Genomic DNA, 23,308 nt, shown 5'->3' on the forward strand with positions numbered 1-23,308 from the left:
AGGGAGAGAAAGAGTTGGTTTATGTTGAAAATATAAATATTTAATCTGATTCAAAAGTGCCTTTAAAAAAAAACTTTTCCTTGGAACTGTTATCACCTCCAAAAGCCTTTGAGAGGATTAGCTGCATAGACCAATACTGTTCTATATTAGTCAGTATTAAGTGTATGATGTCACCTTTTCCTTCCCCTCCTGAGCTTTTATTTCGAGGGAAAGGAAGACTTTTGGGGGGTAAGCCTGAAAATACTAAGGCTTAAATATCACTGATATACATGATTGACAACCTTACACCCCAAACCTGTCTGAAGTGGGTCAAATACTCAAGCGCTGCAGAACAATGCAATCCAAACAGCAATTCCCGGTAAAAGAGAAAGGGGGTGTGATTAGACTCCAGCTATTAAGCAAGTTGTTGAGAAAAAGGAAAAAAAAAAAAAAAAATAAACCCAGTTCCGTGGTTTGTTTCTGCACCAGGCATAGGTTAAGCTTGTTTCTTCTAATTAGCTCCCCACCTAGGGCTTTGCTGTATGAGACCAGCCGAATGGCCAAAGCAAGCAACAACTGGGGGCAAACATTTCGGGCTTTATGGAGGAGATCCTTCGACTGTCCCAAAGCATTGGTTATTGATCGTTCACCCCGCCGGGTGAGCAATCGACCAGAATTTGTGTGAGGTGTATCGAGCCACAATTAGGGACACGTATGTGTGTGTGTGTGTGTGTGTGGTGGTGGTGGTGGTGCTGGTGGGGATATAAGCGTCTAATAAAAGAAACGCAGCAACAATAGCGGAGGAACAGCTCTGCCTGGTGACGTAATGGCTGGCAGAGGTCCAGCTTCGGCAGAGCTGCCGCTACCTCAGCAACCAACCTCCCTCAACCCGGTCCAGCCCCGGCAGAGCCATCTGAGCTGTTAGTTCTTACGATGCCGCTCTGTGGTCGCCACCAACGCCTTACCGTGGAGGTCTGGAACACTGAACAAAGGGTGTCCCACAGTCTTAAGTTGTCGGGGCACGCATACTGTCTCACACTTCTCCAACCCTCTCAGGCACCGAGTCCATCAGCGGCTTAAGTTGAGGGAGAGGGAAAAGACCGGAGTGCCTCAGTTTCCCCAGGCTGCTCTCCGGCCACATCCCTCCCCTAGCCCCCCTCCCCCCATGTCGGTCTCGGCGGGAGTGTATCCCGGCGGCCCCGCTCCCCCGCACGCCGGTCCTCCCGCCTTACCTCTGCCAGGTAGAGGTTGAGAAGACAGAGCGTGGAGAACTGGAGGCAGGAGGGGAAGCAGTAGAGCAGCCAGTGCGGGAAGAAGTGCAGGCGAGAGGGCGGCCGCAGCACTGGCAGCGAGCCGCTGAGGGAGAAGGCGGCCGAGAAGAGCGTGGTCCTGAGCGCAGCCCACGCGAGACAGAGGAAGAGGCAGAGGCTCTGGTAACTGAGCCGCCGCTCGCGGTACAGGAGCAGCCGCCACAGCTGCAGGTAGGCAAAGGCGAAGAGCGCCGCGTAAAGCAGCGCGTGCAGCACGCTCAGCGCCAGCTGCACCGAACCGGGCACCGCGGCACCCGAGGCCGCCGCGACGGTGCCCCCGCCGGGCGTCGGGGGTTCGCGGGCAGCCGTGGGGACCGCGGCTGGCGCCGGCCCCGCCACTGACACCCTCATGAGGGGACGCGAGCAGCGGCGAGGGAGCGCGGGAAGGAAGCAGCCCAAGCGCCCCCGGACCTCCCGCCCGCCCGCTCCAGCCAGCGGCCCCGGGGCAGCGCCGTGACAAGACTCGGCAGCCCCGAGCGCTGGCCGCGGCTGCCCTCGGGCCCGCCTCCCCTTCCCCCCCGGGGCGCTCGGCTCCTGAAGCCGCGGCTCGGCTCCGCAGCAGCAGAAAACAACTCTCGGCTGGAGACAATCAGCTGAGAAACCCGAGCATTTGAGGCGCTCGCTCCGCACTGTGGGCTGCCGGCGATTGGCCCGGGTGGACACGCCCCCCGGGCGCCGCGCTCGGAAGACCACCGGCCTCAGAACCCGTCACTCCAGGATGCCTCGGTCTGATTGGGCTGCTGTTGTCCTCCTCTTTTTCCCCGCCCCTCTCCCCACCCACACTGCTGATTGGCCCAGCAATTGCAAGGCCAGCTCGCTCCGGCGGGAGGACTCCAGATTCTGTCACCTAGGCTCTCGCTCCGCCCCGTCGGCCTTTCGTTGGTTGCAGGATCTCTTACGTAAGGAGCACGAGGAGAAGGCGGAGCCTCGATGGTTGTTTTTTGCCCAGGAGACCGATTTTGCGGAGGCAGTGGCGGCCGTGGGCGGCAAGAGTATTCGTTTGCGGGCTGCCTTGGGAACCAGCCGCTGCCCCGCCTTCTGGCTCCGCCTCCTCTCGGGTGGCGGGAAGTGCTGTCTTCCGAGGCCGTTCTGTTTATTGCAGAAAGGTTCTGCGCACAGGTCTCCAGCAGGTGGGTGGCAGCGGGCCTCGAGATTCTGCCTGCAGGATTGATTGCATGCACGTTCGCATCCGGCAGCGTTTATCTAGCAAGGGTGTTTGCAAGGCTTCGGCTTCTGATTCAGAACACGCCGAAGGATTCTTGTTTTGATTTATTTATCATCATCATTATTATTTCCTTTTTTCTGGGCGAGTAGGCGAGGGAAGTGAATGAAGTAAAGCGTGAGCTGAAACTGTAAGTAATCTCTTGGGAAGTGGTGGTACTGGATATAGGGCCTTCTGCAAGGGAAGGTGATTCTTTGAAACCTGTAATTTGGAAAGATGTCCTTGGCATAAAATTTGGGGCGGGCGGGAGGGGGGGGAGCAGTTTGGTGATTGTCTAGAATGGAAGAAATAGAGTGTGTAGGAGCAGGTGGTGCTATCTTCATTTGAGACCAAGAGGAACAAAAATAAACGTTATATTGTGTTTTAAATAAGTGAGAATGTATATTGGACCACTATATATAATTTGTTACCTTCTTTTGGTATTTGGTAGCAAATCAGTAAAAATGAGGAAGATTAAGAGGGAATCCTATATTCTCATAGTGAACATCTCACCACAAAGTCAGTGTTCTCGCAGACAGTATTGGAGTATCCTAAATAACCTCCATTTCTAATTTTACTCATCCTTCACTCATCAAGTGCCTGTTGAACAGGAGTTTAAGATCTGTATTGTACTCCACATTCTGGGCCAGTAGTTTACCAGGCAGCAGGTATTGTCACCACCCATGCACATACACGCACAATTGTGATAAAATGAAAAGAAAGCTGTAGTATGTTTTTTCAATGGTATAAGGGCAGGGTCACCAGGTGAACTATAATGAGTCAGGGGAATCTGACGAATTTAGATTTTTTTTTTTTAAATCTCATTGGCTTTAGGGTTGTTGGAGGCTACCTACATTCCAAACTGTTAAAGATGTTAAGCCATATGCACAGTTGGGTAGTAAGTGGTGATTGAAATGGGCAGGAGGTACTTTGAGAAGATTTGGGCACTTGTTTTATGATGTTCCATCTTTCAAGCATGCTGCAGGGTCTTTATACTTTATGCAGTTTCCTCAGAGAACCCGAGTGCGTAGCTGTTACTCATTTCAGATCAGCAACAAGCAGTTCTCATTCTGTGTGCTCTAGCGCATAGTTCTCTGTGGTCTTTGGCTTTGTCCTGTGAGAGAGATAAAAACATAGTTTTATGGTTATCTTTGTCACATCTCAAACTGGCTTTGGAGTATATGGCCTCTTTTTGAGGCTGAGTGATTTGGTGAGCATGCTCCTTTGAGCATGGAATAGTGTTGGTCTAAGTTACAATCTGTGTTTGTGTAATGCAATAGTGTGGGTCTAAGTTACAATTTATGTTTGTGTAATGGGATAGTGTGGGTCTAAGTTGTGATTTGTGTTTGCGTAATGCCTGTCTTTGCTGGTACTCCCCAGAATCAATTTCAATCTCAATCAATCTCTCTCTCTCTCTCTCTCTCTCTCTCTCTCTCTCTCTCTCTCTCTCTCTCTGTGTGTGTGGTGTGTGTGTGTGTGTGTGTGTGTGTACTTTGACAAGTACAGCCAACAGCAGCTACTATTCAGTCTTCTGTTTCCAAGCCCCTTCTCTTGGTGCTTTGAAACAAGCTCATTAGCTGCAAGAATCTTGGTACACACCCATTGTAGATTTATTGGGTAGGCATGATCTCCAGATTACTACTGTTGCCACAGCTTTGTCAACTTGATGTGACTGATTCATTGATGTCAGTGACTGATAAGCCTGTTCTTCTGAAGCCCAGGCCAGTTTTGAGCTCTGCTTGATCTCCTAGCCAGTTATTGCTTGAGTGCCAATGGACACAGGCTGCTTTACGCTGCAGAAGCAACCCCTCAAATCTTGATGGCTTAAAATTTTGCATGATTTCTTCCTTAAGCTCATGACACATTAGCTAGGGTAGCTCAAGATAGCTACCATCTTGAGCATTTCTGGTGACTTTGATTAGAGGAAATAAATAAAGTCTGCCTGCCACATACTGGCTGTTGACATTGTCATCTGATATTCCTCTTTTGCTTACCTCCCCTCCCCACAGTGAAATCACATGGTGTCATAAACAACTTTAGCATAGCTGGAATGAGGAAGCTCAGCGAAGCCTGCATAATACCTGTGAAGAGGCAGGAACCAAGGATCTACCACACCCAAGGAGCCAGGTCACATTTCTCCCAAGGTTCTCCTCAATTTGTGTAGGTGTATAGGTTTTAGAAGCTCTAAGCACTGCTTTAATGCCTATTCTAGTTACTGGGGTGTGGTGGTGGTGGTGGGGAGCTGTCACTAAATATCCTCCATATTTTTATTTTTACTCTGTGATTACTGATAGTCTTTCCCATACACATTCTCTGTCCTTTATTTTAAAGATCCTTGGGTAAAGAAGGCAAGACTCTAAGCAAATGCTTTTTAGTTTTCACAGATGGGTTTGTATCTGGATAGGGTAGATTAGATTAATAGTAGAAGTTATGGAAGTTTATTTACATGCAAAAAGATTAAGATTGCAAGAGCTGAAGACAGAGGAAAGTATAAATAATAACTTTTAAAATAAAAAGGAGGTGATTTATTTAAGGCAGTGATGCAAGCTGGGTGTGATTATAGCTCATTCCTGTAATCCCAGCGCTCTGGAGGCTGAGGCAGGAGGATCGCCATGAAGCCAAACAAGGCTACATAGTAAGAGCATGAGCATGTCTGAAAAAGCAAAAAAAAAAAAAGAAAGAAAGAAAGAAAGAAAGAAAGAAATGGCTTTGTGGGTTTCAAAAGTTGCCTTGATATCCATCCTTGCCTCATTTTTTTTCTTTAGAGAGAATTGCTGTCAATTTGATGCTATGTGTTTTGACATAGACAACTTTTCAGTAACTGGCTTTTGGTGATATATTAAACCTTCTGTTCCCCTTTATATTCCCTTTGTATCTCCTAACCATTCAACTAGTGGATCCCACATCCTCTATGCTTTATGTAATTTTTAAATAGTCAGTCAAACATTATGAAAGGTGGAATGATTGAGAGATGACTGATACATTCCTTCCTCTGGTCCTTACCTGATCAGTTGCACAGAACTTTCTCATCTCTCCAGTTAGATAGAAGGCATCTCAAGTTTGCTTTGGGTGTACAGTCTTTGGAGCTGCAAAGCATGTTGAAGGGAGAGAAATAGCTACTGACTCTGAGAAACAGCTACCAACTCTACTGTCCAATTTAGGCTAAAGTAATTGAATTGTAGCCTCAAGACAAGGAAATAATTGATGATTGAGTTTTCATTTGTTAATTTAATCCAACACTTTGCAGTTTAATTAGGTTATTGTTATTTCATATAGAAATGAATGCTCTATAGTTATTCCCTTAGCCACAGAAATACATGGAGTTTCCTCTAGAATATGAAGAAAATGGTGGGTGACCTATTTTAATATGCCCCCATTAATATAAAGCAGCCCTGAAATAGGTTGCTGACAATAGCTGGAATGTATAGTCAATTTTAATGTTAATGATACCTAACTGAAAGGTATCATTAAGGTTGCATTTTTATATGCAACTGTCACTTTTCATTTTACTTTGAGTTTTTTTTTTTAAACACAGAATTAAAAGCTGAAGGCAAATCTGTTCAGTGATACTAACATGGTCTAATGAATTTCAGAAGTATTAAGTAATTCTTGAGTCATTAGTCTCATCCTTTTTTTTCAAGAACACCTGCTCTCTAGGGAGAAATCTCTTGTTGATAATCTTGGATGAATGGAGCATGTAGCCAGTGCTTTATGATTTCTTCATAAAGTTGTCATCTTATTCTTCATTGAAAAATTCTGCCCTTACTCTTAGGAGTCTACAGAAATATTTTTTTCTGTTTTCATTACCTATTTTAAAGCAATGACCTTTCTTGTATTTGAAATATAGAGGTTCTATTTCAGATTAAAAGATGAAAATTCTCACACCTGTGAGTGTACCTTTTCTCTTTGTAAATATGGTAGTTTTATATAATCTTAATTTCCTTAGAGGCTGGGAATGTAGCTCTGTGGTAAAGTGCTTGCCTAAGCTATCTTTTAAACTTTGACAGTATATATCAACAACTCCTGGAGTTGTTCAAGAAAAAACAAAACAAGACTGCAGAATAGCAAACAAGATTGATAGCAGGACAAGGAGGGAAGTAATAAATGTAGAAACTTACCAAGAGGTGACAGGAGGGTATCTAGACCAAACTGGGTTCAGAAAGTAGGACTGGACTATTGGCCGAGAAAGATTTCTTTGTATAAGCAATGTAAAATAGTATGTCCTAAGCATTAAAATAGACATATGTTCAGAAAGAATGTTTTTTTACATAATGGTAGTAGATCTCTTGTAGGAGATTTAAAAGTAGTAAATCTATAATAGACTTTGGATGTCTCATTCCTAGCCAAATGGTGTTCAGCAGTTGCTGGAGTATTTGTTGTACACTAGCTATAAGTGGGTCAAACAAAATATCTAATTTTAAAAATGAGTAGAGCTAGGCTTGGTGGTATATAGGCCTGTGCTGCCAGCTACTCGGGAGGCTTGGGCAGGAAGATCATAAGTTCAAGGGCAGCTTGGGCAGCTCAGTGATAGTTTGACTTCAAAGTAGATGGCTGGGGCTAAAAATCTTTGGTAGAGTGCTTGCATAGCTTATACAGGGCTTTGAGTCCATTGTCTGAAACAGGAAAATAAAAAAAAAAGGACTGGATAATATTTTCCATTAATTTAGATTTGATTTCTTTTATAATTATCAAAAATTAAGCTGAGTATGGTATTGAATGACTATAATCCAACAGGCAGTGACAGGACTGCTGTGTGTCTGAGGTGAGCCTGGGCTACAAACTAGAACCTTGTCTCAAAAAACCAAACACAAAAATCAACAACATACCCACTCCAAGGCCTGGGAATGTATCTCGCTCTTAGTGACACAGTACTTCCTTAAACTACACAGTCCCCAGCACTGTGAAGATAGCAAATGAAATCAAAGTATTATTAGTTCAGTGTCTGTATATATCAATCCCCTCCCCCAAAGTTTCTTACTAGAAGGAAATAAAATACTAGTAAAATCAAGTAATGTAGTGATTTAATTATTCATATGGTGTCTTTAACGCCCTTCATTTAACAAATCCACCTAACAGAACTTTGTTGATCTTCTACTCTGTGCCAGGTATCTCTTCAGGCAGTAGAACACAGCAGTGAAGACAGCAGACACACCTCCTGCACACATATCCAGCTACAGCTCATGATGTTTTCTGGCTTCATGGTATTTAGAGCTGGGGTTGTATTGGTCTTGATGTGCAGTTTTTACAAGTCAGCTGAAGACTCTCTCCCAGAACTGAGTCCTCAGCAGTATTTCAGCACATTGCAACCAGGAAAAGCCTCTTTAGCTTATTTTTATCAAGTTGGTAAGTATCTTTTAAAATTCTTACATGGTTCTTGTCATACTCATTTCTCTGTCATCATTACATTCAGTGGGAACTTGGGTAAGTTGCAATAGTATAAAGTTGTTTCTGTGATCTGCCTGGTTGGAAGAATCCAATAACCTTAGCTTTCCCCTGTTTCTTTGCTCATCAGGTCTGATGTAGTAGTGATTGCCTTCTAAGTTTTGTATGAGGATTAAGTTTTGTATGTGCTTAATTTCATAGAAAACACTCGTTCAGCCATCTGGATTTCATGTAATCATTTCTGGAGGAATGCTTGCTTATTTTTTTCTTTATATATAGCTATTTTTATAGTTTTATAAAAGGTGGGTATGTAGTTTTAGCAGTTTTAACATTCTGTATTCTGCTTTGGCTGTGTCATTAATTATACCAAGTTAATTAACACCATTGAACATAATTGTGGTAGTTTTGTGTAAGTCTTTATGCCAGTAACAGTACAGATATTTAAATTATCAAAATGACTTCACATCTCAAGTCATCCTTTAAATCTAATTGTGATTTGGGATTTTAAAGTCATTTTGAAAGTTTTGTATATGTGTTTAAGAACTGTGTATATGGTGTTAAACTTGGAGGAATAATATCATGTTAGATTTAAACTTTTTCTTTTTTTAATTTTTGAGACAGGGCTTTTCAGTATAGCCTGGGCTATCCTGGAACTTGCTCTGTAGACTAGGCTGGCATCACATTTACAGAGATTTGCCTGCCTCTGTCTCCTGAGTGCTGGGATTAAAGGTATATGCCACTACTGCCCGGCTTGAACTTATTTTTTTTTAATCATATGCTTTAAATAAAAAGTTTTTAAGGTAATTTACACAATTATATTGTGATAGTAGAAACAAGAATAAAGAAATAATAAGAAAACATGTGGCTGGATGTGTTTACTTGTCATTTTGAAGGCTAGTCATATAAGTTTTGCATGTGTTCAGATTTTACCTGTAATTTTAAAAGACCATCTTTTAAAAGAGCAGATTCACAAATGTTCATTCAACATTTCTTATTTTAGGTTCTCTAAGTAACTCTGTGTTTCTTGAAGAACTAAAAGAAGCCATTAGACCTCTCCAGGACTATGGGATTTCAGTCTCAAAGGTAGACAGATCTTTATGTTAGTAAAGTATCAGTGACAGACATTTACAATAATATGACCTAAGACTGCATATAGAAAAAGACATTGTCTTCATACCTTTTTCCAAACTGAGGAAAATGTTTTTTCTTGTTTCTTACCTAAGCACAGAAAGATAGCTTCAGGTGCTTATGTCACAGTGTATGAAGAGAAAAGAAGCTGGGTAAATCCCCCAGCTGTGAGAACTTAACTGCATTTCATAACCCATTCTCTCAGGGTATTTTCAAGCCATGGTAGGCTTTTGTTCTCTTTTGTTCTAGAAGTATTTCACAACAGCCACAATTTGGCTGCTTATTAAATTTCTATTGGTATAAATGGAAGGAAAAAATGAAGGTGATTAATTTTTTTGACTTTCTGTTTTTTATAATTGTTTATGCTATGGTTTGGACATTTTTTTTTAGGATAAATTAAAGCAAGTCAATTTGAAAACATATTTTTTTTTTTCAAAAGATGAGATGTTCAAATTTGCCATGGAGTTTTATGGACGATTTCCACATGTATCGGGTTGGGGAACATCTCAGACTTGCATTAATTTGGCATGAGCAGCCTCCTAGTGATTGTGTTCTTTTCAGATTAGTGCCTGCTTGCTTCCTCATCCATTTACTCATTCTCGGTTCTCCCAGAGATGACTGTTGTCCCTCCTAGTGTCTGCAGTAGACTTTCCTCAGGAACTTAGGACAGTACATACCTTACAAAAACCTAGTCATACTACAGACTCCATCCTTTAGGTGAGTCAGTTCTTTATGTGTAGATGTTTTATTTCCTTCTGGCTCTGTTCTAGTTACCAGTACTCATCTCCCATAAACTCTGGGTAAAAATTTAAACAAAAATTCAGAAGCTAGAGATGCTCAGTGGTTAGGAGCACCAGCTGCTCTTGCATTGGACCTAGTTTAGTTCCCAACACTGACATGGTACCTCACAGCCATCTGTAACCACAGTTCTAGGGGATCTGATGCCCTCTTCTGGCCTCCACCATCACCAGACACACATGTGGTACACATACATATACACAGATACTCATGGACACACAAAAAAATAAACTTTAGAAATGAAATAGTAACTACAGGATACTCAAAGGCATGTTTGTGCTATTTATCTAGTCATAGGTAGAGAAGAACCTAGACTTGTATGAGTGGAAGAGAATGTTAGGATCTGTGCTTAGGCTGCACTTACTGGTATAACTCAAAACTTTGATTTTTGTGGTTGAGAACTCTGAGATTTCCTAGAGAAGATGGTGAATCACAGGTCCATCCTGAACATTTAGCTCAGTCCTTGCTGCATAAGAAACAGTAAATATTTATACAGTGAAATGAGTGTACTATATTGAGTGTTCTTTAGATGACCAAGACCTAGTCCTGTTCTTTGGAAAGAACATATTGTAAATATGGAGATACATCATATTCACAGATCAACTTAGTAATGAGAAGAATGCAATCATTATTATAAGGGCTACCCAAATCCAGTCCCATGTTAAAGAAATGAAGTGCTGAGAGAAAGTCAAAGTGGTGCTGGAGAGCAGTAGCATCGAGAATGTCTTAAAAAATTAAGATTGACAGAGACAGATTAAGGAAACACCAAATCATAGATATCTTTGTTGTGAGTGTGAGAGAGAGAGAGAGATAAAGAGAGAGAGAGAGAGAAAGTTAGCTTGCTTGAATGATGATGAGTAAGATTTATTTAGTGGAGCATCTATCTTACTAGTGGTTATACCACTGAAGAAAATGACTGCTTCTCCCTCCACCACCATTAGTTACCAAAGCTCCCCCAGGCTGGGTGGAGCTGAAATATAAGTAAGTGAACTAAATATTCTGCTTAAGAGAAATATTCTCAACCTGGACAGAGTAACTAAGTTGAACTTTATGCTATTTAAAAATGTTTTGTGATTGTATCAAATTGGTTTTTAAAACAAACAAAAGCCCTTTAGTCGTCTTTGACTTTTCTTTCTCTCTTAACCAGTCCCTGTACTGCTAGGTTCTGTTGCCCAGACTTTTTAGACTCCTGCTCTCCTACTGCACTCTTACTCTCCTGGTCATCATGTCACTGAGGGACCACAGTGCTGTCCTAGTCACTGGCTGTTTCCTCTCACTCTTATCCCACTGCAGACTCCTCTCTGTGTGTGATTGGATGTGTATGATGACAGAGAGGCCTCCAGTTACAGTCACAGTAGATTAAAAGCCTGAGTGTCACAGAGCCTGCCTTGTCAGTGATTGTTTTCTGTCCCCTGCCTTCTTTTTGTTCCTGAAGCATTTTTCTGTCTCCTGAGCCTGCCAAAGGTGCCATTGCCACCAGACCTTTGCAGGTATTTCCACATCATTCACACATTTATATATGTATGTCTCTCTTCTGTTCTTAATGCCAATGTCACTTCCTCAGAGAGGCCATCCTTGATTGTCTATCTCAAATGGTCTGGTGTTTCCTGCCCTTTTGTATGCTACTTAACTTTATATATTAATTATTTGATGTTTATATTTATAAAGTTCAAAATAAAGTTTTTTATTTGGGACTTAACTATATTCCCAGTGACTAACATAATGGTAGACATTCAGACTATAGTGAATGAGTACATGAATCTCTTGTCATAAAGTCCAAAGCTTTAAAGCTAAAAACTTATTTCCACTAAAGTTCTTTTGGTGGTAGCTGACTTAATTCTCATTTTCTGTTCCTTATGTCTTTCCTACCAGTTCCCCTTTTATACTTTTTTTTAAACAAACAGCTTTCATTGTTTCCTCAAATTCTGCATAAATTAAACTATAAATAAATTAACAAGAACAAAAACCTCATTCCATCAAAACAAACAAAACATAACCAAATTCAAAACAAAATAACTGCCTCTCCAGCCTTTAAGTTAGTTACCTTGGTGGCCATTTATCTTCCTAGCTGGAAACGTGTGCTCTCCTCATGGCTTGCTTCTGTGTAGTGATAGGTGTACACTCACTTTTCATAGTTTCCCTTTCTGCATTCATGGTCCCTGTTAAGTCTTCATGGCTTCCCTCCAGGTCCCAGTCTTTGGCTTACATTCCTGCCTCCTTATTTTGTACCCTCTCACCTTCTGTCGTATTTTTCATGACTGGTCTCAGACATTTCCTCATAAAAGTCTGGGTTGTGAGCAGTCAGTGCTTGGTGTGCCAGCTCTAACACTGGAGACTTGGTTTATCTTTCTGTTGCACCATTTTATCGAATAGGATGAAGGCATCCATGCTTGTGATTGCCACTGGTACTCCAGTATTCTGATTGAGAGATAAGCTGTCAGTCTCCTTTTGAGAACTATCAATGATGTATCCCAATGTCACACATTCCCGTGGCCATCCTGACCCACTGTGGAGGCTAAAAAAGCTTTCTAATGTGACACTTTATTTTTTCAAAATGGTTCTATTAATAATGGACTTGGCTTAGGGACCAACAGAACTTAACTGGCCACACCTGAGCCTTCCTGTTTTATCTCCTTACCTCTTGATTGTTTTGCAAAATTGAATTAAATGTAAACTTGTGGAAAATTAAACATCACCTTGAGTAGCAGAGAATGGTTCCTTTGTGTGGTTTCTCCTAGTGCTTGAGTGAGTGTGAAAGCATTGAGTCAGGAAAAGTGAGAGGCAGATCTTAGCCTGGAGACAGGTGGTAATGTTTCCTTCACTGAGAAACTTGACGTTGTGATACATACCTTAAGCCTTAAATAGAATCTCTTACAGGTTAACTGTGCCAAAGAAGAAGCGTCACGGTACTGCGGGAAAGAAGAGGGTTTGATGAAGGCATATTTATTCAGGTAAATTCTCTTCGGAGTGGGACACACTAATGCAAAGCAATAGTTTTTAGACTGCTTAAGAGTACATAGCACATCACGGAACTAGAGTAATGAGATCTTTAGTGGGTACTTGGGAAGGTAGGAAGGCCAAGGAGTGGTTTGTCCTTAACCTTTCTGAGCTTCTTTACAAAAGCTGGAGAGTAATCAAGCACTCCCTGAGAGTTTTTTTTTTTTTTTTTTTTTTTTTTTTTTTTTTTTTGAATTACTCCTCAGAATGTCGGGCAAAAAGCACAGAGCAGACTGGGTGTTCTGCATGGCTCTGACAGTGCCATATTGGGAACCCTCTCTTGAGGAAACTGTCCGCTGTGGCTATGTATGAGTTCCTGTACTGTTTGGTCTGTCATCTCCTGGAGATGCGGCCTACAAAGTAGAGAGAGCCTGTTTATTTGCTCAGTAAACTTTCTCTTACCTGCTTGCTTCCTTCCCAAGCCAATTTGGAAGCCTGCATGTGACGGAGATGTTAATTTTCAAAGTGAATGTGCTTATTTGAGTGTACTCAGAAAGTATTTGAGGATATTATGAGCTAGCAGTCTGATAGGTATATGGGGCACATAGACAGGACACAGGCTGTAACATCAAAGACCTGATACTAGGTAGCCAAGCAGGTGTAAGGAGGTTCTACAGTAATGTGTTCTCAACACGTTTCTAGAGGCAACATACTGCTCAGAGAGTTCCCCACTGACACCTTGTTTGATGTGAACGCCATCGTTGCACACGTGCTCTTGTAAGTACAGGGGGCACCCATTTGCTTGTTTGTTGATTTCTCTTTTGAGAAGCACAGTCCTTGGAGATGTCTTAGAGTTTTAACATAGGTGTAACTTTCATAAAGATCGCAGGTTTATCATCTCATTTCAAGAATCTAAAAATTTTCTTCAGTGACAAAACCTCAGGAAGACCCAATGATCATACGGTTGCTATTGGCCTTCTAGTGCAATGAGTATTTGCTAGATGCTGTAGTCTGTCTGGGATGCTGTAACAGATTCCACAAACCAGGTGGTGTAGAAAGCAGAATTTTATTTTTCGGTTTTGGAGGCTGGAAGTTCATGTCAAATTACTGGCCAATTTGATGTCAGATGAGGGTCTGTGCTTCATAGAAGACTGTTATCCCCATGTCCTATCAGATCAAAAGAAACCTGGATATCTGAAGTTTCTTTTATGAGGCTATTAATCTCATCCATAATGGATCTACTTTCATGATCTACTCTTTTCTCAAAGCCCCACCTCAGAATTCTACCACTTTGGGGACGGGTATCAGTATGGGCATCACAAACACACACACACACACACACACACACACTCACTCACTCAGGTATTAGTGTATGCATCTCAGGACACACACACATACACTCTCACAGATGTCAGTGTATGCATCTTAGGGAACACACACCCAGGTGTCAGTGTATGCATCTCAGGGGACACACACACAAACACACACACACACACACACACACACACACACACACACACAGACACCCCTAGGTGTCAGTGTATGTATGTTAGGGGACACACATACACACATGCATGCATGTGCACATGCACACACATACACACACACATGGACACACACACATACACACAGGTGTCAGTGTGTGCATCTCAGGACACACACACACACACAGGTGTCAGTGTATGCATCTTAGAGAACACACACACACAAACACACACACACACACACACACACACACACAGACAGATACCCTTAGATGTCAGTGTATGTATGTTAGGGGACACACATACACACATGCATGCATGTGCACATGCACACACATATGCACACACATACACACACACACACATACACACAGGTGTCAGTGTGTGCATCTCAGGACACTTGCACATCTGGGTGTCAGTGTATGCATCTCATATGCATCTCATGGGATACACACTCACACACACACACACACACACACACACAGGTGTCAGTGTATGCATCTCAGAACATACACCCCCCCCCCCCCCCCCCCGTTGGTACATGGTTGCAGGGGATGCTCAGCTTTCCTCTTTCCCTTAGGATTTTAAAAGTACCTTGTTTCATTCTCACACTAGCCTGAATTTTTTCCTGAGTTTGCAGTTATCTGCCTGCTCAGTCAATGCAGAATAGTCTATGATGGAGTGTTTGATGAGAATGATTCTTGGTTCCCCAGCATGGAACTGTTGGTCTGGGATTCAGGCTTACCTGGGCTCTGTTTCTTCATTTTGTCTCTGACAGAAATCTGATTTTTTTGTTTTGTTTTTGCCACAAAGATAGAAAATAAAACTTTTTTCCTTTTCTTTTTGATAATGTTTTAAAATTTAAATTTGAAACAAGCTTGTTTTACATATCAGTCCCAGTTCCTGTACCCTCCTGTCCTTCCCTGTTCCCCCCACCCACTCCCATCCCAACCGCTTTCTGCTCCCCAGGGAACAGACTTCATGGGGAGTCTTTGAAGTCTGTCCTGTCATTGTCTAGGCTGAGAGAGTATCCCTCTGTGTGGAATGGGCTCCCAAAGTCCATTCCTATACTAGGGATAAATACCGATCCATTACCAGAGGCCCCATAGACTGCCCAATCCTCCTAACTAACACCATATTCAGGGGGTCTGGATTGGTCCTATGCTGGTTTCCCAGCTATCAGTCTCCCCCCTTGTTCAAGTCAGGTCAGCTGATTCTGTGAGTTTCTCTAGCCTGGTCTTGACACCTTTGTTCATCACTCCTCCCTCTCTGCAACTGGATTGCAGGAGTTCAGCTCACTGTTCAGCTGTGGGTGTCTGCTTCTGCTTCCATCATCTACTGGGTGAAGGCTCTAGGATGGCATATAAGGTACTCATCAATCTCATTATGAGGGAAGAGCATTTAAGATAGTCTCTCCACTATTGCTTAGATTGTTAGTTGGGGTCATCCTTGTAACGATCTCTGGAGATTTCTCTAGTGTCAGATGTTGTTCTTTTGCTACAATTATTGCCTAAGAAACACAAACACGAGACTCAGCACTCACATGGAGTTTATTGGTAGGGAGGAGAGAAGGCGGGGAGAGCAAGGCAAGAGAAGAGAGAGACAGAGAGGGGAGCAGAGCAAGAGAGGAGAGGGAGAAAAAGAGAGAAGGGGAAGAGAGCAAGGGAGAGAGAGAGAGAGAGAGAGAGAGAGAGAAGAGAGAAAGGGGAGCAAGAAAGAAAGAGGGGAAGAGGGAAAGGGTGCACTTGCTTCAAAAGGGAAACTTGGGCATGTGTAACTGGGTCCCCTGCTCAGCCAGGTAATGAGTGACATAGCGATGACACAGCCATGAGCACTCCGTCCATCATCGGTGGGGGGGGGGGGGTCAGCAGACTGCTGGTTTCCAACATTCCCCCCTCTTTTTATTATTAAAAAGGTGGGGGGGGTTGGGCATGGCAGGTTAGGGAATAGGGATATTGAGTTCTTAAGACTGCTTCCTGCTGACTTGGGGCAGTGATAGCCTTTGGGGGAACGAGAAAGCTGGGTTGCTGCCATGTCCTGGTAGCTGGTTGTTTCATTGCAGTCCTGACAGTATGGAACTTTGGTGTCTCTTTGAGAACCTGGCAAGATGTTGGTAGAGCAGAGGACAAGGTTAAGTTTAGAAAAAACATTTTTTCTCAGGTCTTGGTACTTGAAGGGAGAATTGTAAGATGAAGGAGGGGTTCACGAGGTGAAGGAAGGGAGTCCTGGGATCAGGGAGAGGTTGAATATTTATTTGGAGTGAATCTTACCTGTTTGGATGGGTCCAATTCAGCTTCCTGGAACTTAAAAGAATCCTTTGAGTTTGTGAAAACATAAATATTAAGACACATTAGCAGCATATTCATGTTAGAAACAATTTGGCTGAAAGAATTAACACATACAACTGGCAGATTTTTTAGCACAATGAAAAGCACCTTAATTTTGAGCTTATAGTTAGAGTTATGATTGTATAGTGGCATAGTATGGTGTTTAGTACTGTGTCAGAATTGGATTAGTAGCTCATTAAAACTTTATTGATTATGTTAAGAGTATAAACAGTAGCAACCTTAAAATGTTTGTTTCTGAAATCTGTTTTGTAACAGTTGGAGCCTTGGCTGCTGCTTTAAGCTGACAAAGCTACCAGTCATCAAAAAGCATCAGAGTTCTTGAGAAGGATAAAAGTTTACCTGAATGATTAGAGAGTAACAGAGATTCTTTAGCTGGCAGCATGGACAGCCACACCCAGGTCCTCCACAGTTGTTGAGGTTAGAGGCTTTAAGGACATCTGCCTTCTGCTGATGGCACAAGACCTGTGGATTAGGAGCTTTTGGAAGACTTACCTACCGTTGGCCCAAGCAACATGGAGAAAGTCGATTCTACTGCTCTCTTGTCCACAGTCCTTAGATCCCTTTGTTTCAGTTGAGATGAAAGGCAGGATTGCTCAGTGGCTAGCATTGCCACTTTTGTGGGTGGAGTTTCATATAAGGTAGTCATCAATCTCATTATCAGGGAAGAACATTTAAAGTAGCCTCTCCACTATTGCTTAGATTGTTAGTTGGGGTCATCCTTGTAGCTCTCTGGAGATTTCTCTAGTGCCAAATTTCTCTTAAAACCTATAATGGCTCCCTCTAATTATGGTATCTCTTTTCTTGCTTTCCTTTATTCTTTCCATGACTCAATCTTCCTCTCCCCACATCTTCCTCCCAACTCCCTCTCCCCTCCCACCATGCTTCCAGTTTGCTTGGGAGATCTTATCCCTTTCCTCTTCTCCAGGGGACCATGTATGTCTCTTAGGGTCCTCCTTGTTTCCTAGCTTTTCTGGGAGTGTGGATTGAAAATAAAACTTCTTAAAGGCACAGGTTTATATGGGATTTTTACAATTACAAGTCAGGTCTACTGTCAACATTATTTTCTCTTTGGCTGCCTCCTTCCTGCTTCTTTCTTATCTGAAAAATTAACATATAGGAAATTGAAAACTTACAGGTACAAAATTGTAGATATCATGTACAAATGGACACATTTAATTGTCCAGTTCTAATAATATATTGGAATATGAAATAGAAAAGGGTTTTGGAAATTTCTGACATCCATGAACCCTTCTTAGGTTTACAATTGCTGCAGTTGTAGGCAATTAAGGCAAGTTGGGGACAAAAGGGTTTGTTTGGATTGCACTTCCATATTACTGTTCATCATTGAAGGAAATCAGGGCAGAATCTTGGAGATAGGAGCTGATGCAGAGGCCATGGAGGGGTGCTGCTTCCTGGCTTGCTCCACATGGCTTGCTTAGTCTGCTTTCTTCTAGAACCCAGGACCACCAGCCTAGAGATGGCACAACCCACAATGGGCTGGGCCCTCTCCTACTGGTCACTAATTAATAAAATGCCTTATAGCTGAATCTTATGGAGTCATTTTCTCAATTGAGATTCTCTCTTTTCAGATAACTAGCTTGTGTCAAGTTGACATAAAACTAGCAAGACAATTGCCCCCTTGTCAACATGGCACCCAAACATGTCACTGTTAAGCTATACCTTTCCTTTCTTGTTAATACAAAGACTCCACATTAATATCAGCATGACAATTCAAAACATTTTACAAACTTTATAATTCCCACAGTATTTATAAATTCAAACACTTTAAAGCTCAAATCTTTTTTTCCCCCTGTGTCCATCTTCCTGCTTCCTTATGCCTACCTCTCTCCCTTTCTTTCTCCTAACTCCCTCTCCCCTCCCTCCATGCTTCCAATTTACTCTGGAGATCTGTCCCTTTCCCCTTCTCTGGGAGACCATGTATATTTCTCATAGGGTCCTCCTTGTTTTGTAGTTTTTCTGGCTGTGTGAATTGTAGGCTGGTAATCCTTTGCTATATGTCTAAAATCCATTTATGAGAGAGTACATATCATCTTTGTTTTTTTATGACCAGTTACCACACTCATGATGGTTTCTTCTAGTTCCATCCATTTCCCTGTGAATTTCAGGATTCCATTGTCTTTTTCCACATTGTGTAAATGTACCACATTTTCTCCATCCATTCTTCAGTTGAGGGATATTATCTCAAACTCTTAAAAACAAACAAAAACCTAAAGTCTTTTAAAACCTCAGATTTCTTTTAAAATTCAGTCTCTCAACTCTGGGCTCCTGAATAATACAAGAAGGAGTTAATTAAATAAAAGAAAGTTCTTCAAGAGGGAAGAACCAAGGCACCATCACAGTCTAAACCAAGCAAAACCAAACTATAACAGTGTAAATTCTCAGTATCCAGTCATCTGGGATTCACTCATGGTCTTCTGGACTTCTCCAAAGCTTGGGCCATTTTTCCAGCTCTGCCTCCTGCAGCACACACAGCTGTCTTGTAGACTCTGGCTGCTCCATTCCACTGCTGCTGTTCTTAGTGGTCAACCCATGGTCCTGGCATTTCTGAAAATCTGGGGTCTCTTGCTGTAGCTGGACCCCATTTTCACTGTAGTTTGTTATAGGCTCTCTTCATGGTTCCAAGCCTCAGCTTCTCTGCATGAGGTCCTGGGCCTTCAACTGCTCTGGTGCTGTACCTTCACCTTCGCAATGCTGAGCCTCAGTTGTTCTCCCTGACCCCTTCATGCCTTCAAAACCAGTACCACCTTGGTGATTCTTACACTACCAAATTCAGCTGTCAGTGCAAGCTTTAACATTGGTCACCTCTGGAACCCAGCCTCTGTGTGCTGGATTTGAGGAAATACTTGCCAGAAAGTTTCATCTCATGAAAGCTGGTCTCTACTTAATCACTGCTAAATTTTAGCTCTGGCCAGCCAGCAAAGTGAAGGTTTTGCTTTAGTGGTTTTGGTACCTTGTTAATTATAGCTGATTCTTCAGAACACAGAATCTTAATTTGAAATAACAAATGGCCCTAATAGAGTCTTCAAACTTCCCTTTGAAACTTCAGAGCCAGGCCTCTGTCTTTTGCACTGCTGACAACATGCTTGTCTTCCAACCTCCTACAGAACATCCCACTGAACTCTTCACACTTAGATGGCTTTTCTGGCCCAAAGTTCCAAAGTCCTTCCACAGTCCTCCAGAAAACTTGGTCAGGTCTGTCAAAATAATACCCCACTACACTTGTAACACCTTGTCTTAGTTAGGGATTCTATTGCTGTGACAAAACACCATGAATGGAAAATTTATCTGGCTTACACTTCCGCATTGCGTTCATTATGAAAGGAAGTCAGGACAGGAACCTGGAGGCAGGAGCTAACACATAGGTCATGGAGGGGTGCTGCTTACTGGCTTGCTTACTATGTCTTGCTCAGCCTTCTTTCTTACAGAACCCAGAAACAACATCCCAGGGATGGGTTGGGCCCTCCCCATTAACTACTAATAAAGAAAATATCTTATGGAGTCATTTTCTCATTTGAGGTTCCCTTCTTACAGATGACTCTAGCTTGTGTCAAGTTGGCATAAAACTAGCTAGGACAAGCCCTAAGGCCAGTTAATTGGTGAAAGATGACCTTTTTCATTTTAGAAGATAGTTTATTAGATATAATTCATATGCTATTCAACACAAAGTCTATAGTTCAGTAGTTTTTAGTGTTCCAAACTGAGGCAGCAGTACAGTGATGTGTACTTCCAGAAACATCTAGGTCTGTTGGCTTTCAGAAACCTTTTATTATTGGCCAACTTTCATGACTCTCACTGTTAGGTACGCAAGCTTACACCCACAGTTGAAGAGCTCACTAGACTAGCTGTGATTAATATGTATAGCTGTCTTTAGGCCTATTACCTGCTTTTTTCAGTTATTTATTTTTGAGATTATAATTTAATTACAACATATCTCCCTCCCCTTTCCTCCTACCATATATCTTTCTCTGACCCCGGTCACCTTTAAATTCATGATCTCCCTCTTTCTCTGTTTGCTAATTGTTACTGCGTGTGTGTGTGTGTGTGTGTGTGTGTGTGTGTATTCATTTCTAAATATAACCTGTTGGGTCCATATAATGTTACTCATATGGATCTCTCCCTTTTTGAGGCTCCTTATCTCAGATCTTGGCTAAGACACACTCCAGGCACTTTTGTTAAGAAGTTGCCAGAAGTCCTTGGTAAAATCTGCCTAAAAAAAAAAAATTTTTTTTTTTTTTTTGACATTTTGAGTTACTCCTAATACTTGCCTGTTAGCCTTGCCTCTCTGGATCATAGAACAGGCAGTCAAGAGCCCTTTGGGAAAATTTTGGTAGACACAATGATTGATTGTACTGCCCAGTGTACTCCTGGCTATTGATTGTTACAAAGAATCAAGACCATTGTGAAGTTGGCCCCTTTCTTTATGTAGGTGAATGAAATCTTTTCCCTTATTCTCTTGCCCCTTTCCTAATGTGTAGAGATTGAACCCAGAGCAGCACTTGCTTAAAAAGGTAAGTTTTTACCTCTGAGTATCCTGCTCTAATTACATTTCCATCATGACTTTGAGTTTGGGCTAATTGTCTTAATGAACCAACACAAAATCTGATCAGTTTTAGCACATGCAGAAACTGCTGTGTGGCCATTGTATAGTCTAGGGAAGTAGAGCAAAGAAGTAGTTTTCTTCCTGTTGCTTACACTGTGAAACTAACTGGGCTTAGCAACAGTTAATTCAGTATCAGTCAGCAAAACTGCAAACTTCCTTTAATGCTTGATTTCTTTTCCATCCTGCCCACTTCATACCATCCAGTCAGATCAGCATTTGCGGCAGACAAAGGAAAAGAGCCGTACACAGGGATGGCTCTCCCTTAACAGTCTCAGGCAGCTGCAACAACAGCTAGGCATTATGACATAGGTCGTCAGGGGACATTTACAGCAAAAACACTGCAGGGAAGATGAATGGAGGAAAGAAAGCAAAGAAGTAGAAATCAGAGAGGCAGTTCCTACGTTGTTGCTTTGGACATAGTAAAGACTTGTGGAATACAGTATTGTGGAATACATTTTCCAATAGTGATATTTATATTTAAGTTTTGAGTAACTACACCAAATGTCATGGCTATACCTTGTAAATTACCATGAAATAGTATATATCTTTTCAAGTTGTCATTCTGTTTTTATGGACTAAAACCATTACTTTGAAATACCCACTGCTTCTCAAGCAGCCTTTTCCTTTGTCATACACTTTGTATTTGCACATTGATCATAATAGAATTGAAATATGTCTTAATACTTTCTGGCCAGTTTTGTATTGTGTTTTTAACTTGATTTCTGGCCACTTCTCTTGTGTAAAGGAATCAGAATTCCAGAATTTCTTTTGAAATTCACCACTGTGATCTCTAGAGATTGTGTGGTCAAATTTATCCTTTCTTGACTTTTAAATTGAGCAATGGTCCTCTTATGCCTGTTTTTTTTTTTTTTTTCAAAGAAATTCAACCATTTTGGGGTTTCCAATTGATACACTGTTTAAAGCTATAAAAAATTAAACTCATAGTGTAGTTTCCTTGTCTTTCCTGTCCATACATGGTTTTCCTAATAACAACTTGCCATTAGTGTGACACTGCCATATTTTGTGAACCAATATTAACTGAAGATAGGTAGGTGTTCACTCTGTGTTATGTGTAATGTTTATATCATTGCAGTGTCATGCACAACAGTTTTATTGCTCCAAAGTTCTGTCCCACTTCACAACTGGTACTTTTATTGTTCCTGTAACTTTTCCCTCTGTACAGTGTCACATGATGAAACCACACAGCATGCAGCTTTTACATACTGGCTTCTTTTACTTAACCAATACATAAATGATTATATGTCTTTATGGTTTGATGGTGCATTCCTCCTTATCAATGAATGGTATTCTTTGGTGTGGATTTTCAGCTGTTTACCAATTTACCTTCTAAACATACTAGTTCCTTCCAAGTTTTGGTAATTATGAATAAGGCTGCTATAAACATTAGTGTATAGGTTTTTGGGCAAAGATTTGTGTTCACCCCTTTGTTTATAAATACATAAGAGTAAGACTTGTGGATTATAATGTTAAATTAGTAAGAAACAGCCAAACTGCTGCCCCAAGTTTTGCAATGAGAGATTTCTGGTTCCTCTGTGTCCTTATTGTATGTGGTGGCATCTCATTGTGAACATCTTTTCAGATGTTGACTGCTGACTGGCTAATTGTTATTTGGTGTGCTGTCCAGATATTTTACCCACTTTTTAAATTGGGCTGTTGCATCTTCAGATTAAGGCATTTTCAGATACATGTTTTGCTAGATAATTTCTTTCACTTTGTGGCTGTCTCCCCCCCCCCCACACACACACCTTTTCACAGCATGAATACTATTTTTTTAATAGTGAAGTTGAACCTCACAATATTTTTAGTGAATTATACTTTTGAAACTCTATTTTAAAATGAGTTATCAATCATAGGTCACCAACTTTTGGTTTCTTTTTGTAGATGGTGTTGTGCAGCCAGGCTGGTCTCAGACTTACTATATAGCCAAGGATGACTTGGAACCTCTAATCCTCTTGCCTCTACCTCTTTGTAATCCCTCAGCCTATACTGGGATTACTGGCAATACCACAACATGGGGGATGTATATGGTGCAGAGTCAGTGTGTTTCATACTTTTTGCATGCGGATGGCCAGTTTTGTTAAAAAGATTATCCTTTCTTT

The 23,308-nt window shown here is 41.7% G+C and overlaps 2 protein-coding genes across 3 annotated transcripts in view; one reads left to right on the forward strand and one right to left on the reverse strand.

Moving 5' to 3' along the window:
• Positions 1-731: 731 nt before the first annotated feature.
• On the reverse strand, positions 732-1,960 carry LOC127214569 (G protein-coupled receptor 137C). Its single transcript, XM_051174942.1, has 2 exons — positions 1,212-1,960; positions 732-1,054 (listed from the first exon to the last, which is right to left on the reverse strand). The coding sequence occupies exons 1-2, from the start codon at positions 1,638-1,640 to the stop codon at positions 1,013-1,015; spliced, it is 471 nt and encodes a 156-aa protein (XP_051030899.1). The 5' UTR covers positions 1,641-1,960; the 3' UTR covers positions 732-1,012.
• Positions 1,341-23,308, forward strand: part of Txndc16 (thioredoxin domain containing 16) — an 81,829-nt gene continuing 59,861 nt past the window's right edge. Inside the window, exons 1-4 of one of the 2 annotated variants that reach the window (XM_051174938.1) lie at positions 7,599-7,833; positions 8,873-8,955; positions 12,676-12,749; positions 13,438-13,512. In XM_051174938.1, coding sequence (XP_051030895.1) covers positions 7,671-7,833; positions 8,873-8,955; positions 12,676-12,749; positions 13,438-13,512 — 395 coding nt within the window. In that variant the 5' untranslated portion in view covers positions 7,599-7,670. Of the gene's footprint in view, positions 1,461-7,598; positions 7,834-8,872; positions 8,956-12,675; positions 12,750-13,437; positions 13,513-23,308 lie in introns of those variants that run through there. The other variant, XM_051174939.1, reaches the window with a different exon arrangement.

Source organism: Phodopus roborovskii, unplaced genomic scaffold (genome assembly GCF_943737965.1).
Source record: "Phodopus roborovskii unplaced genomic scaffold, PHOROB, whole genome shotgun sequence".
Taxonomy (NCBI): domain Eukaryota; kingdom Metazoa; phylum Chordata; class Mammalia; order Rodentia; family Cricetidae; genus Phodopus; species Phodopus roborovskii.